The sequence below is a fragment of the Oncorhynchus mykiss genome, chromosome 6 (genome assembly GCF_013265735.2).
Source record: "Oncorhynchus mykiss isolate Arlee chromosome 6, USDA_OmykA_1.1, whole genome shotgun sequence".
Lineage (NCBI taxonomy): Eukaryota > Metazoa > Chordata > Actinopteri > Salmoniformes > Salmonidae > Oncorhynchus > Oncorhynchus mykiss.
The window spans coordinates 9,025,924-9,043,419 of record NC_048570.1 but is presented as its reverse complement, the minus strand read 5'-3'; the positions used below and the strand labels follow the sequence as shown (position 1 = coordinate 9,043,419).

Genomic DNA, 17,496 nt, shown 5'->3' with positions numbered 1-17,496 from the left:
TAACTAAATAATCACACAGAAGTGCATAAATACACACAGGATGGGTTATATATTATACATGATGATAATGAAAAGTCCCTAGTGGACTAAACCAATATGACGGCTTGTTACACCAAATGAAAAGGGAGGGGCAGGTGAGAAAGAGCGGGAGGAAAAACAAAACGACTCCACTATCGTACACACAGCTGATAACTATGCTCATGGAAATGCTAATACCTTGCACATGAATGGCCGCTCATTCGAAAATAATTGCAATTTACACATCCGAGTGACCATCGGATTCTTGGTCACTTTGTTGTCTCTGTTGAAATCGCCAGTCCGTCTGCTGGAGGGTCAGTCGACAGAAAGTCTCTGGTTTGTCCCCCAGATCCTTTGTAGTTGTAGCGTCTGTCTGTTGCAATGGATATGTGAGACGTACCAATGGTCGTTTGATAGGGAAATGTTCTCCTCTCGTCTTCGGTCGAGTTTCCTAGACTATTTTACATATACAGCTGCAGACTGTGAATGTGTAGTCTTTAGTTTTGTAGAGATTTTCTTCTTCTCTGTTGAAAGTTTCAGAGTTCTAGCCATTACGTGCCCCTCGATCCTGACTAGTCTCCCAGTCCCTGCCACTGAAAAACATACCCACAGCATGATGCTGCCACCACCATGCTTCACCGTAGGAATGGTGACTCGTTTCCTCCAGACTTGATGCTTGGCATTCAAACCAAAGATTTCAGCCTTAGTTTCATCAGACCAGAGAATGTTATTTCTCAAAGTCTGAGAGTCCTTTAGGTGCCTTTTGGCAAACTCCAAGCGGGCTGTCATGTGCCTTTTACTGAGGAGTGGCTTCCATCTAGACACTCTACCATAAAGGGCTGATTGCTGGAGTACTGCATAGAAGGTTCTCCCATCTCCACAGAGGAACTCCAGAGCTCTGTCAGAGTGACCATCGGATTCTTGGTCACCTCCCTGACCAAGACCCTTCTACTCGATTGCTCTGTTTGGCCAGGTGGCCAGGTCTAGGAAGAATCTTGGTGGTTCCAAACTTCTTCCATTTAAGAATGATGAAGGCCACTGTGTTCTTGGGGACCTTCAATGCTGCTAAAAAATGTTGGTTACCTTCCCCAGATCTGTGCCTCGTCACAATCCTGTCTCAGAGCTCTACGGACAATTCCTTCGACCTCACAACTTGGTTTTTGCTCTGACATGCACTGTCAACAGTGGGACCTTATATAGACAGGTGTGTGCCTTTCCAAATCATGTCCAATCAATTGAATTTACCACAGCTGGAATCCAATCAAGTTGAAGAAACAGCTCAAGGATGATCAATGGAAACAGGATGCACCTGAGCTCAATTTCGAGTCTAATAGCAAAGGGTCTGAGTACTTATGTAAATAAGGTATTTCAGTTTTTATTTTTTAATAAATTAGCAAAAATGTCTAAAAACACGTTTTTGCTTTGTTAATATGGGGTATTGTGTGTAGATGGATTAGGATAATAAAAATAAAAAATAAATTTTAGAATAAGGCTGTAACGTAACAAAATGTGGAAAGTCAAGGGGTCTGAATACTTTCCAAATCCACTGTATACGGGTAGGTAGATTTCTATGAACAGATTAACAATGAAAAAAACCAACACACTTTATTACATAAAAAACCTGGTCCTCTGTAGCTCAGTGGGTTGAGCATGGCACCTGCAATGCCAGGATAGTGGGTTTGATTCCTGGGACCACCGATATGATAAATGTATGCACGCATGACTGTAAGTCTCTATGGATAAAAACATCTGCTAAATGGTATATATTATTGTATAATATGTCATGTACACTGAGAGTAGAAAACATTAAGAACACCTGCTATGTCCATGACAGACTGACCAGGTGAAGGCTATGATCCCTTCCTGATGTCACTTGTTAAATCCACTTCAAACATGTCACACCCTGACCATAGTTTGCTTTGTATGTTTCTATGTTTTGTTTGGTCAGGGTGTGATCTGAGTGGGCATTCTATGTCTAGTTTGTCTATTTATATGTTTGGCCTGATATGGGTCTCAATCAGAGGCAGGTGTTAGTCATTGTCTCTGATTGGGAACCATATTTAGGTAGCCTGTTTTGTGTTGGGTTTGGTGGGTGGTTGTTTCCTGTCTTTGTGTTTGTTGCACCAGATAGGTCTGTTTCCTGTCTCTGTGTTTGTTGCACCAGATAGGGCTGTTTCCTGTCTTTGTGTTTTCTGCACCAGATAGGGCTGTTTCCTGTCTTTGTGTTTGTTGCACCATATAGGGCTGTTTCCTGTCTTTGTGTTTTCTGCACCAGATAGGGCTGTTTCCTGTCTTTGTGTTTGTTGCACCAGATAGGGCTGTTTCCTGTCTTTGTGTTTTCTGAACCAGATAGGGCTGTTTCCTGTCTTTGTGTTTGTTGCACCAGATAGGGCTGTTTCCTGTCTTTGTGTTTTCTGCACCAGATAGGGCTGTTTCCTGTCTTTGTGTTTTCTGCACCAGATAGGGCTGTTTCCTGTCTTTGTGTTTTCTGCACCAGATAGGGCTGTTTCCTGTCTTTGTGTTTTCTGCACCAGATAGGGCTGTTTCCTGTCTTTGTGTTTTCTGCACCAGATAGGGCTGTTTCCTGTCTTTGTGTTTGTTGCACCAGATAGGGCTGTTTCCTGTCTCTGTGTTTGTTGCACCAGATAGGGCTGTTTCCTGTTTTTGTGTTTGTAGCACCAGATAGGGCTGTTTCCTGTCTTTGTGTTTGTAGCACCAGATAGGGCTGTTTCCTGTCTCTGTGTTTGTAGCACCAGATAGGGCTGTTTCCTGTCTTTGTGTTTGGTGCACCAGATAGGGCTGTTTCCTGTCTCTGTGTTTGTAGCACCAGATAGGGCTGTTTCCTGTCTCTGTGTTTGTTGCACCAGATAGGGCTGTTTCCTGTCTCTGTGTTTGTTGCACCAGATAGGGCTGTTTCCTGTCTTTGTGTTTGTAGCACCAGATAGGGCTGTTTCCTGTCTCTGTGTTTGTTGCACCAGATAGGGCTGTTTCCTGTCTCTGTGTTTGTTGCACCAGATAGGGCTGTTTCCTGTCTCTGTGTTTGTTGCACCAGATAGGGCTGTTTCCTGTCTTTGTGTTTGGTGCACCAGATAGGGCTGTTTCCTGTCTCTGTGTTTGTTGCACCAGATAGGGCTGTTTCCTGTCTCTGTGTTTGTAGCACCAGATAGGGCTGTTTCCTGTCTTTGTGTTTGTAGCACCAGATAGGGCTGTTTCCTGTCTCTGTTGTTTGTCGCACCAGATAGGGCTGTTTCCTATTTCTGTGTTTGTTGCACCAGATAGGGCTGTTTCCTGTCTCTGTGTTTGTTGCACCAGATAGGGCTGTTTCCTGTCTTTGTGTTTGGTGCACCAGATAGGGCTGTTTCCTGTCTCTGTGTTTGTTGCACCAGATAGGGCTGTTTCCTGTCTTTGTGTTTGGTGCACCAGATAGGGCTGTTTCCTGTCTCTGTGTTTGTTGCACCAGATAGGGCTGTTTCGTTTTTTCACGTTTATTGTTTTGTATTATGTTCATGTTTAGTTTTCTTATTAAAAAACATGAACCTTAACCACGCTGCATTTTGGTCCTTCCCAGGAAGAACCCTGTTACACAACAGTGTAGATGAAGGGGAGGAGACAGGTTAAAGAAGGATTTCTAAGCCTAGAGACATGGATTGTGTATGTGTGCCATTCAGAGGGTGAATGGGCAAGACAACAATTTAAGTGCCTTTGAAAGGGGTATGATAGTATGTGCCAGGTGCACCGGTTTGTGTCAAGAACTGCAACAACACTGCTGGGTTTTTGACACTCACCAGTGTATCAACAATGGCCCACCACCCAAAGGACATCCAGCCAAGTTGACACAACAGTGGGAAGCATTGGAGTCAACATGGACCAGCATCCCTGGGGAATGCTTTCAACACCTTGTAGAGTCCATGCCCCGACGAATTGAGTCTGTTCTGAGGAAGGTGTTCCTAATGTTTGGTGTATTCACGATAAGCAGTGGACTTTGATATTTCCCTGTGGGTTATATTACTAGGCTTCGTTAATACTATCTGGAAACGGCACTGATCTGGGTTTCACATTGTTCCCTTTGTACAAATATGTCAGTGAGATCGATGTACGGTCCAGGTTTACATTTTGGAACAGAAAAGGACTTACCTGCTGTGTGCAAGCTTGCACAATGTTTGGAGGGAACATGTTTCTAGAAGAGAGAAACAAACCAATCAAATCTCACTACTGAAAAAAGTATTTTACTTGCTTTTTATTTTCCTTTATAGTGACAAACTGATCATTCATGTGAATGTAAGAGAAAATTAGAAAACAACAACAGAACAGGAAGCAACAACAGAATAGCAACAGGAAGCAACAACAGAACAGCAACAGGAAGCAACAACAGAACAGCAACAGGAAGCAACAACAGAACAGCAACAGGAAGCAGCAACAGGAAGCAACAACAGAACTTCAACAGGAAACAACAACAGAACTTCAACAGGAAACAACAACAGAACGGCAACAGGAAGCAACAACAGAACGACAACAGGAAACTACAACAGAACAGCAACAGGAAACAACAACAGAACAGCAACAGGAAGCAGTATAAATTACAGTTGCGACTCTAACTCAACACCAAGTTTCGGATCTCTTGGCGTAACGGTTAAGGTGTTGGGTTGACAATCGCTGGACCTAGGTTTGAGTCCCGGTCAGGGCACCACCCTGAATACACAACAATAATTATGGCCTACCTGATGAGGTCCAGGAAAGCGTCAGCAGGGCTGACCTGCTCGATCTTCTGCTGATTTTTGAATTCGTCCTTGGAGCCCTTCCCAGGGTGGATGATGAGCACCATGACGATGCCGATGAAGACTGCGATGACTGTGGTGGTCATGTAGTACACCACTGCCCGCATACCCATCTTCCCAGAGGCACGGCTGTCCAATGCTGCAATGCCTGGTGAGACAAAAAGACTGCCTGGTGAGTCAGTCTGAGAATAGAGAAAACACTTGATGACAATCCCAGACCTGCCATGCTCACCAAGTTTGTGTCCCAAATGGCTCCCCATTCCCTCTATAATGACTAGGGTGCTATTTAGGACACAGGCCACCACTATCCCCTGACGTTTTCTAACACAGGAATTGAAACTAGCTGTGACTTCCAGGCTGGACTGCTTCAGCTGAGTCGCTGTAGCTGAGTTTGAATCTCTTTGACGGGATGTAAAGGATTTTAAAGTGAGAATTTAAAAAAAATGGTTATTCTGGGGAGGATAACATACTGGGACAATAAGCTTGCTTCAATAGCAATGACGTTAGTTAGCGACATATTTTCAGTGTCAGCTGTTCTTATGGGGTATTCCCCCCAGTTCAGCCTTTTGTGTGAATGAGATGTGATGTATGTGTTCTTTTCAGAGGTGCACCGTGTGACCCCTACATGGCCCCCAGTCTCTCTCCTCTGCTCTCCCCCTTTACACACTAATCTTATTGCCTGCAATTCTCTTTCTTTACCCTCCCCCCCCCCCCTTTTCCCTTTCGGACAACCCTGGGAAAACTTGTTGACTTAGTCCAGCTTGCACAGCTACATTGATTCTCCCCCATCTCTTTGGCAACAAGAAATGCAGCCACTGCATTTTCATCCTTTAGAGTGAAATAATTACTTTCTCATTCAGAGAATGTTCATTAAACCAAAGTGCTGTACACCCTTAGGAAAAGGGTTCCAACAGGGTTCTTCAACTGTCCCCATCGGAAGAACCTTTTTGGTTGCAGGTAGAATACTTTGTGGTTCCAGGTAGAACCCTCTGTGTAAAGGGTTCTACATGGAACTCAAAAAGGTTATAAATGAAACCAGAAGGGTTATTCAAAGAGTTCTAGAGGAGAGGAGAGTAGAGGAGACATTGTGATGTTAGAGCTATGCCAACTAAAATTCACAGCCATCCAGCACAATACCTATTCAGTTCCTTTAGGTCCAGGAACAATGAGCATGAGGCCATTAACTCTGTATAGGCTCTGTCCTAAATGGTACTCTATTCACTTAAAAGTAATGCACTATATAGGGAATAGGGTGCCTTTTGGGACGCATACCCAGATCTCTGGCATTAGCACAACAGACAAAAGTGAACTATTTATTTGTAGCCTGTCAGAAGTAGAAGTTCCCTGCAGGGTTCCTTCATTTATTGAACTGATGCAAATGCAGATAGTCTGTCTGATGTTCTATATTGACTTAGACCTTTTATGAACAGTGATTTTTAGGACAATTTTTTTTTTATGGCAAAAATATCTTGAAGACAACTGATCGTGCCAATCAAGGCACTGTTTAGGCCTACATTGCCAACTGTGCATCAACAGTGTAGTGTTTACTTTAAAATGAGAGATTATACATACATCCAGATGAGCAAAACAGAGGCACAGTGCATTCAGAAAGTATTTCAGACCCCTTGACTTTTTCCACATATAGTTACATTACAGCTTTATTATAACATTGATCAATTGTTTTACCCCCCTCACCAATACCCCAAAATGACAAAGCAATGATAAAGTTTTTTTTGATTTTAAATACATTTATAAACATTTAAAAAAAACATGTCTTTTGCTTTGTCATTATGTGGTATTGTACGTAGATCGGTGGGGGAAATACAACTATTTCATACATTTTAGAATACGGCTGTTAATGTAACAAAATGTGGAAAAAGTCAAAGGGTCTGAATACTTTCTGAATGCACCGAGTTAGTGTAAAAAACATATTAGTCTGATTTAGCCATGGGCTAGAACTAACGAGTGGGTTGATGTGAGCAGAGGCCCCACCACACACCCCTTGTATAACCTCCACGGCCCCACCCCCTATCTCCCAATTCATCCACCCATCCACCCACCCTTTAAACCTCTGCACTTCCCTCTTATGTGGGGTCATGAAATGCCTGGCCACAATATGTTAGTTTTTTCTCTTCTAGAAAGCAACGGAAGGAAATGCAGTGTTTTATGTGTAGTAAGAGGACAAGGAGGGAGAGCCATGAGGGCCCTTGTCACAAGCAGACCACACATAGCAGTAATTAGAGCAGCTGATGCAAAGAGGGAGAAAACGACAGAGGCCTCTCTCTCAATTCAATTTAAGTTTAAATTTAAGGGCTTTATTGGCATGGGAAACATATGTTACCATTGCCAAAGCAAGTGAGGTAGATAAACAAAAGTGAAATAAACAATTTATTTAACTAGGCAAGTCATTCTTATTTTCAATGAAGGCTTAGGAACAGTGGGTTAACTGCCTGTTCAGGGGCAGAATGACAAATTTGTACCTTGCCAGCTCGGGGGATTGAACTTGCAACCTTCCGGTTACTAGTTCAACGCTCTAACCACCCTGCCGCCCCAAAATAAACATAAAAAAATGTACAGTAAACATTACACGCACAGAAGTTCCAAAAGAAGAAAGACATTTGAAATGTCATATTATGTCGTAAAGATGTTTTTTTTTTATGTATTATTATTTCACCTTTATTTAACCAGGTAGGCTAGTTGAGAACACCTTTATTTAACCAGGTAGGCTAGTTGAGAACACCTTTATTTAACCAGGTAGGCAAGTTGAGAACATCTTTATTTAACCAGGTAGGCTAGTCGAGAACATCTTTATTTAACCAGGTAGGCTAGTCGAGAACATCTTTATTTAACCAGGTAGGCCAGTTGAGAACACCTTTATTTAACCAGGTAGGCTAGTCGAGAACATCTTTATTTAACCAGGTAGGCTAGTCGAGAACATCTTTATTTAACCAGGTAGGCCAGTTGAGAACACCTTTATTTAACCAGGTAGGCTAGTCGAGAACATCTTTATTTAACCAGGTAGGCTAGTCGAGAACATCTTTATTTAACCAGGTAGGCCAGTTGAGAACACCTTTATTTAACCAGGTAGGCTAGTCGAGAACATCTTTATTTAACCAGGTAGGCCAGTTGAGAACACCTTTATTTAACCAGGTAGGCTAGTCGAGAACATCTTTATTTAACCAGGTAGGCTAGTTGAGAACACCTTTATTTAACCAGGTAGGCTAGTTGAGAACACCTTTATTTAACCAGGTAGGCTAGTTGAGAACATCTTTATTTAACCAGGTAGGCTAGTCGAGAACAAGTTCTCATTTACAACTGCGACCTGGCCAAGATAAAGCAAAGCAGTTCGACACATATAACAACACAGAGTTGTTGGAGTAAATGGAGTACATGGAGTAAAACAAACATACAGTCAATAATACAGTAGAAAAATAAGTCTATATACAATGTGAGCAAATGAGGTAAAGGCAATACATAGGCCATGGTGGCGATGTAAATACAATATAGCAATTAAAACACTGGAATGGTAGATTTGACAGTAGGTGAGTGTGCAAAGTAGAAATACTGGGATCTAAATGAGCAAAATAAATAACTAAAAACAGTAGGGGAAGAGGTAGTTGTTTGGGCTATTTATAGATGGGCTATGTACAGGTGCAGTGATCTGTGAGCTGTACAGGTGCAGTGAGCTGCTCTGACAGCTGGTGTTTAAAGCTAGTGAGGGAGATAAGTGTTTTCAGTTTCAGAGATTTTCGTAGTTCGTTTCAGTCATTGGCAGCAGAGAACTGGAAGGAGAGGCGGCCAAAGGAGGAATTGGCTTTGGAGGTGACCAGAGAGATATACCTGGAGTGCGTGCTACAGGTGGGTGCTATGGTGACCAGCAAGCAGAGATAAGGCGGGGCTTTACCTAGCAGAGACCTGAGGATGACCTGGAGCCAGTGGGTTTGGCGACGAGTATGAAGCAAGGGCCAGCCAACGAGAGCGTACAGGTCGCAGTGTTGGGTAGTATATGGGGCTTTGGTGACAAAACGGATGGCACTGTGATAGACTGCATCCAATTTGTTGAGTAGGGTGTTGGAGGCTATTTTGTAAATGACATCGCCGAAGTCGAGGATCGGTAGGTTGGTCAGTTTTATAAGGGTATATTTGGCAGCATGAGTGAAGGATGCTATGTTGCGAAATAGGAAGCCAATTCTAGATTTAACTTTGGATTGGAGATGTTTAATGTGAGTCTGGAAGGAGAGTTTACAGTCTAACCAGACACCAAGGTATTTGTAGTTGTCCACATATTCTAAGTCAGAACCGTCCAGAGTAGTGATGCTGGACTGGCGGGCAGGTGCAGGCAGCGATCGGTTGAAGAGCATGCATTTAGTTTTACTTGTATTTAAGAGCAGTTGGAAGCCACGGAAGGAGAGTTGTATGACATTGAAGCTCGTCTGGAGGGTTGTTAACACAGTGTCCAAAGAAGGGTCAGAAGTATACAGAATGGTGTCGTGTGTGTAGAGGTGGATCAGAGACTCACCAGCAACAAGAGCGACATCATTGATATATACAGAGAAGAGAGTCGGCCCAAGAATTAAACCCTGTGGCACCCCCATAGAGACTGCCAGAGGCCCGGACAACAGGCCCTCAGATTTGACACACTGAACTCTGTTGCAGAAGTAGTTGGTGAACCAGGTGAGGCAATCATTTGAGAAACCAAGGCTGTTGAGTCACATCTGTTGATGTGCAAATGGTTAAAGTACAAAAGGGAAAATAAATAAACATAAATATGGGTTGAATTTACAAAGGTGTTTGTTCTTCCCTGGTTGCCCTTTTCTTGTGGCAAAAGGTCACAAATCTTGCTGCTGTGCTGGCACAATGTGGTATTTCACCCAATAGATATGGGAGTTTGTCAAAATTGGGTTTGTTTTTGAATTCTTCGTGGATCTGTGTAATCTGAGGAAAATATGTCTCTAATATGGTCATACATTTGGCAGGAGGTTAGGAAGTGCAGCTCAGTTTCCACCCCGTTTTGTGGGCAGTGTGCACATAGCCTGTCTTCTCTTGAGAGCCAGGTCTGCCTACTTTCTCAATAGCAATGTTCACTGAGTCTGTACATAGTCAAAGCTTTCCTTAAGTTTGGGTCAGTCACAGTAGTCAGGTATTCTGCCACTGTGTACTCTCTGTTTGGGGCCAAATAGCATTCTAGTTTCCTCAGTTTTTTTGTTAATTCTTTCCATGTGTCAAGTAATTATCTTTAAGTTTCTCATGATTTGGTTGGGTCTAATTGTGTTGCTGTCCTGGGGCACTGTGGGGTCTGTTTGGGTTTGTGAACAGAGCCCCAGGACCAGCTTGCTAAGAGGACTCTTCTCCAGGTTCATCTTTCTGTAGGTGATGGCTTTATTATTATGGAAGGTTTGGGAATCGCTTCCTTTTAGGTGATTGTATAATTTAATGGCTCTGTTCTGGATTTTGATAATTAGCGGGCATCGGTCTAATTTTGCTCTGCATGCATTATTTGGTGTTTTACGTTGTACACTGAGGATATTTTTTGCAGAATTCTGCATGCAGTCTCAATTTGGTGTTTGTGAATTCTTGGTTGGTGAGTGGACCCCAGACCCTCCCTCTCTCTCTCTCTCTACCTCTGTCTCTCCCTCTCTCTACCGCTGTCTCTCTCTCTCTCTACCTCCGTCTCTCTCCCTTTCTCCCTCTCCCATCTAACAAACAACATAATTTGAAGGACATGCAATATCAGAAATTATCTAGATATTATGGTACAATTTATCAGTAACATATTGGGATATACACTAAACAACATATGGATATTGGCAGGAAATGGAACACGCTGTTGTACATGTCGATCGAGATCTTTCCAAACATGCTCAAAGGGTGACATGTCTGGTGAGTATACAGACCATGGAAGAACTGGGCCATTTTCAGCTTCCAGGAATTGTGTACAGATCCTTGTGACATGGGGCCATTCATTATCTTGCTGAAACATGAGGTGATGGAGGAGGATGAATGGCACGACAATGGGCCTCAGGATCTCGTCACAGTATCTCTGTGCATTCAAATTTCCATCGATAAAAAGCAGTTGTGTTCGTTATCCATAGCTTATGCCTGCTCATAACATAACCCCAACACCACCATGAGGCACTCTGTTCACAACATTGACGTCAGCAAACCGCTCTCCACCCGACACCATACATGCTGTCTGCTATCTGTCCGGTACAGTTGAAACCAGGATTCAACCGTGAAGAGCACACAACACCAGCGTGCCAGTGGCCATCGAAGGTGAGCATTTGCCCACTGAAGTCGGTTACGACGCCAAACTGCAGTCAGGTCAAGACCCTGGTGAGGACGACGAGCACGCAGGTGAGCTTCCCTGAGACGGTTTCTGACAGTTTGTTCAGAAATGTTTTGGTTGTGCAAACCCACAGTTTTATCAGCTGTCTGGGTGGCTGGTCTCAGATGATCCCACAGTTTCATCAGCTGTCTGGGTGGCTGGTCTCAGATGATCCCACAGTTTCATCAGCTGTCTGGGTGGCTGGTCTCAGATGATCCCACAGTTTCATCAGCTGTCTGGGTGGCTGGTCTCAGACGATCCCACAGTTTCATCAGCTGTCTGGGTGGCTGGTCTCAGACGATCCCACAGTTTCATCAGCTGTCTGGGTGGCTGGTCTCAGAAGATCCCACAGTTTCATCAGCTGTCTGGGTAGTTGGTCTCAGACGATCCCGCAGGTGAAGAAGCCGGATGTGGAGGTCCACGGCTGGCATGGTTACATGTGGTCTGCGGTTGTGAGGCCGGTTGGACATACTGCCAAATTCTCTAAAACAACATTGGAGGCGGCTTATTGTAGGAAAATTAACATTAAATTCTCTGGCAACAACTCGGGTGGACATTCCTGCAGTCCGCATGCCAATTGCACACTCTCTCAAAACTTGACACATTTCTGGCATTGTGTTGTGTGACAAAACTGCACATTTTTAGAGTGGCCTTATTGTCCCCCAGCACAAGGTGCACCTGTGTATTGATCATGCTGTTTAATCAGCTTCTTTATAAACCACACCTGTCAGGTGGATGGATTATACTAGGAGAACTGCTCACTAACAAGGATGTAAAAAAGAAAAAAAGAAAAAAGTTGTCCACAAAATATGAGAGAAATAAGCTTCTTGTGCATATGGAACATTTCTGAGAATATTTCAGCTCGTGGAAAATGGGATCAACACTCGTTGGGTTTATGTTTTTGTTCAGTATAAAAGTGTCAACCCCTTTAACTGTTGTATGTCACAATATATTGAAATGTTTCACTCTTCTTACAATGTTGCAATTCCGAAGTTGTACGTAACATATTTTGTACCATCAGTAGTCATATTAGCCAAGCTCAACCAATATCCATCCATTTTTATCACGTCCATGTTTGCATTTGATGGGATCCCAAAAAAGTTTCCCTATATTCTATACATGTCGTAGTCTGAATCAAAGTGTTTATTTCAAGTCTCAATGTGGCAGCCACCCAGTGTCAACATCGATGTCATTCTCTAACCATAGACTCCAATGTAGTCAGGCAACAAGAGTTTCCCATTTCATAGTGTAAATCAAACCCTGCGACGGTTTTATGAGCCAATGACCAACGTAATGTTTCCTACAGCTGTTTAACACAGTAATGCTAGATGAGGAAACACTTTCACAGATGTAATAATACTGATCAGATTATATATTTCCAGAAAATAATTGCCCAATATGCTCCTTAATAAAGTTATTCTCTTCTTCACTGTTTTTGGGGGGTTTACTTTAGTCTACACTAAGTTCACAGTATCAAAGAGACCAAACATTTCCTTTCACTTTCAATAGATTTTTCCTCCATTGTCAAATTCTGAATTATAGATTAAATTGCATCCAGTAAAAATGGGGGAAAAAACATCCCCCTCACGTTTTTAAAGTGTGAAATGCTTTTTTTGGGAAACATAGGCGCAACATATCTTACTGGAAGAGTCTCTATTCATGAGGTGAGAGAAAGGCTGCTTTGTCTCTCCAGGCTGTCTCTGCATGGCCACCGTGACCCTTGACCCTACTCGACCTTTGACCCTACTCGACCCGAGTCGGAAGCTCCTGTTGGGTGAAGAGACCGGCGACCACACAGGAGCAGCACCACCTAGTCTCACAACAACCCCTGTTCAGTTCACTCTTCCCCTTCATTACTCTCTCTCCATTCCATCTGTTCATCTGTAACTCAACACTCAATCACCTATCTTTACTCCCCCAAAACAGATCTGAAGGTTTATGCTCGATACCACAACTTCCCAGAGCTCAGTCTGAACACAGATCCTATTAAATGACAGTCTGGCTGGCTAGCTAACAAACATACTGTGCAGATGTACCTACAAATGCAGTGATTAAAGATCCAATGCAGCTGTTTTTATCTCAATATCAAATCATTTCTGGGTAACAATTAAATAACTTAGCGTGATTGCTTTCAATTCTAATGTTCAAAAATAAACAAAAAGGAGTGGTCTGATTGGGGAGGGGAAAACTGAAAACGAGTTGTTATTGGCTGAGTGGTTTCAAACTCTCTTTCTTATTGGTCTATAAACTAATTGACTGCTTGGTGATGTCACCAGGAAGGCCAAAAGTCCATCCCACCAGTCTTTTCAAACAGCTCTTACACTAAAAGGGAATTATCATCATTTTCACAACTTCACAGTATTATTCTATTTGACATTTTAGTCGTTTAGCAGATGCTCTTATCCAGAGTGACTGACAGATAATGCATTTTAAGATAGCTAGGTGGGACAGCCACATATCACCTTCATAGTAAGTACATTTTCAAATGAAGCATGTGTTTTGTTAGTCCACCAGATCGGGGGCAGTAGGGATGACCAGGGATGTTCTCTTGATAAGTGCGTGAATTAGGCAATTTTCAAAATGTAATGAGTACTTTTGGGTGTCAGGGGAAATGTATGGAGTAGAAATTACATTATTTTCTTCAGGAATGTAGTGAAGTAAAAGTGGTACTTTATAGTATTTTTTACTTAAACTCTACGGCATCGGTGACACTACCACAGGACGGTTGAGCTAACGTAGGCTAATGTGATTAGCATGACGTTGTAAGTAACAAGAACATTTCCCAGGACATGGACATATCTCATATGGGCAGAAAGCTTAAATTCTTGTTAATCTAACTGAACTGTCCAATTTACAGTAGCTATTACAGTGAAATAGAACCATGATATTGTTTGAGGAGAGTGCACAGTTAGGCATTTGAAAATGTATCAATAAACCAATTAGGCACATTTGGGCAGACTTAATAAAAAATGTTTAACAGAAATACAATGGTTCATTGGATCAGTCTAAAACTTCACATACACTGCTGCCGTCTAGTGGCCAAAATCTAAATTGCACCTGCGTTGGAGTAATACATGATGGCCTTTCTCTTGCATTTCAAAGATGATGGTACAAAAAATTACAAAAGAACAGTTGTTTTTTCTTTGTATTATCTTTGTATGATTGTATGATTCACCTACATTCCTTTCACATTTCCACAACCTTCAAAGCGTTTCCTTTCAAATGGTACCAAGAATATGCATATCCTTGCTTCAGGGCCTGAGCTACAGGCAGTTAGACTTGGGTATGTCATTTTAGGTGAAAATTGAAAAAAACAGTCTGATCCTTAAAAGGTTTTTAAGTACTTTACACCACTGTACATACTACAGGGATTTCTTGAAGAGCTTTGGTCTGAAAACACAGAGCTTTGTTTACTATCATGTATCATGTGACATTAGCTCAGAGGATATGTTAATGAAGAGCTGCACGGTACAAAGAGTGTTATTATAGGCCAAGAAGCCACTCAGAAGCCACATGCATAACGCCCACTTCCTGTCAAATACAAACAAGCAGACACGACCAGGTACGAGCCCGTCCCGGACTCACTGATGTTTTGGTTTGACTTTGTACATTGGCTAAGAATTGGGACAAAGAAATACAAATATCTGTCTTTGGATCATGACCTTCCAGTAAGGTCATTTAGAAGCACATCTGGACCCCAAAAAACATGCAATGGTAAACATGGAATAGTGTTTGCTCTCAGGTTAGGTCCTAAATACCACCTTATTCCCCTAAATAGTGTACTTGGCCTGAAGAAAATAAGTTCTTTATATAGGGAATAGGGTGCCATTAGGACGTGACCACAGAGGTACATGGTAAAGTCAAGAATCAACAAACAAAGTGTTTTGTTTGTTAAAATCACATAGCAATATCTATCAATATATACTGAACACACATATAAACGCAACAATTTCAAAGATTTTACTGAGATAAAGTTAATGTGAGGAAAATCCTAATCTATAGATTTCCCTCCTTGGAGGGAATAGGTTTACCCACTGGGGAGCCAGAACTAGCCAATCAGAATATGTTTTTCTGGACAAAAGGGCTTTACTACAGACAGAAATACTCCTCAGCACCCACCCAATGACGATTCCGCAGGTGAAGAAGCCGGATGTGGAGGCCCACGGCTGGCGTGATGCCGGTTGGACATGCTGCCAAATTCTCTATAACGACATTGTAGGCAGCTTATGGTAGAGAAATGAACATTCAATTCTCTGGCATCAGCTCTGGTGGACATTCCTGCAGTCAGCATGCCAATTGCACGCTCCCTCATATCTTGACACATACAGTATGTGGCATTGACAAAACTGCACATTTTAGAGTGGCCCTTAATTGACCCCAGCACAAGGTGCACCTGTGTAATGATCATGCTGTTTAATCAGCTTCTTGATATGCCACATCTGCCAGGTGGATGGATTATCTTGACAAAGGAGAAATGTTCACTAACAGGGATGTAAACAAGTTGTGCACAAAATTAGAGAAATAAGCTTTTGGCCTATTTTGTGCCTATGGAACATTTCTGCGATTTTTGGATTTCAGCTCCTGAAACATGGGACCAACAATTTACATGATGCATATATATTTTTGTTCAGTGTAATATTGTATTAGTTAAGAGTTGGAAAGGTGGTCTCATCTAAAGGATACAGTGCATTCAGAAAGTATTCAGACCCCTTCCCCTTTTCCACGTTTTGTTACATTACAGCCTTATTCTAAAATGGATTAAATAAAACAAATCCTCATCATTCTACACACAATACCCCGTAATGACATCACAAACCCCGTAATGACATCACAAACCCCATAATGACATCACAATACCCCATAATGACATCACAAAACCCCATAATGACATCACAAAACCCCATAATGACATCACAATACCCCATAAGGACATGGCGAAAACAGGTTTTTAGAACTTTGTGCAAATGTATTAAAAATAAAAAACAGTAAGTATTCAGACCCTTTGCTATGAGACTCGAAATTGAGCTCAGGTGCACCCCGTTCCCATTGATCATCCTTGAGGTGTTTCTACAACTTGACTGGACTCCACCTGTGGTAAATTCAATTGATTGAACATTATATGGAAATGCACACACATGTCTATATAAGGTCCCACAGTTGACAGTGCATGTCAGAGCAAAGACCAAGCCATGAGGTCGAAGGAATTGTCCGTAGAGCTCAGAGACAGGATTGTGCCAAGGCACAGATCTGGGGAAGGGTACCAAAACATTTCTTCAGCATTGAAGGTCCCCACGAACACAGTGGGCTTCTTCATTCTTAAATGGAAGTATTTTTGAACTACCAAGAGTATTACTAGAGCTGGCCGCCTGGCCAAACTGAGCAATCGGGGAGAAGGGCCTTGGTCAGAGAGGTGACCAAGAACTCAATGGTCACTCAGACAGAGCTCCAGAGTTCCTCTGTGGAGATGGGAGAACCTTAGAAGGACAACCATCTATGCAGCATTCCACCAATCAGGCCTTTATGGTAGAGTGGTCAGGCGGAAGCCGCTCTTCAGTAAAAGGAACATGACAGCCCGCTTGGAGTTTGCCAAAAGGCACCTAAAGGATGCTTAGACCATAAGAAACAAGATTATCTCGTCTGATGAAACCAAGATGGAAGTCCTTGGTTTGAATGCCAAGCATCACGTCTGCAGGAAACCTGGCACCATCGCTACGGTGAAGCAGGGACTGGGAGACTAGTCAGGACTGAGGGAAAGATGAACTGAGCAAAGTACAGGGAGATCCTTGATGAAAACCTGCTCCGGAGCATTCAGGACCTGAGACTGGGGCGAAGGTTAATCTTCTACCAGGACAATGACTCTAAGCACACAGCCAAGACAACAAAGGACTGGCTTCAGGACTAGTCTCTGAATGTCCTTGAGTTGCCCAGACAGATCCCGGACTTGAACCAGAACGAACATCTCAGGAGAGACCTGAAAATAGCTGTGCAGCGATGCTCCCCATCCAACCTGACAGAGCTTGAGGAGATCTGCAGAGAAGAATGGGAGAAACTCCCCAAATACAGGTGTGCCAAGCTTGTAACGTCATGCCCAAGAAGACTTGAGGCTATAATCACTGCCGAAGTACAGAGTAAAAGGTCTGAAAATTTAAATGTTATATACGTTTTTTATTTTGAATAAATTAGCACAATTTATACAATGTTTTTGCTTTGTCATTATGGGGTTTTGTGATGTCATTATGGGGTTTTGTGATGTCATTATGAGGTATTATGTGTAGATTGATGAGGAAACTTTTCATCTGTGTTTTTAGGGCAGTAGTAGCAGTTAATTTATTATAGCTGCTTGTCCAGCTAAACCATTCATGTTTTCTCAGCAGTAGT

At 42.5% G+C, this 17,496-nt stretch overlaps 1 protein-coding gene across 1 annotated transcript in view; it reads right to left on the bottom strand.

The window, feature by feature from the left end:
• slc1a3a (solute carrier family 1 member 3a) overlaps window positions 1–17,496 on the bottom strand; it is a 34,324-nt gene that overhangs the window by 13,347 nt on the left and 3,481 nt on the right. The window contains exons 4-5 of the mRNA XM_036979359.1: window positions 4,737–4,941; window positions 4,153–4,195 (exon numbers count right to left, since the gene is read on the bottom strand). Coding sequence (XP_036835254.1) covers window positions 4,153–4,195; window positions 4,737–4,941 — 248 coding nt within the window. The remainder of the gene's footprint in view (window positions 1–4,152; window positions 4,196–4,736; window positions 4,942–17,496) is intronic.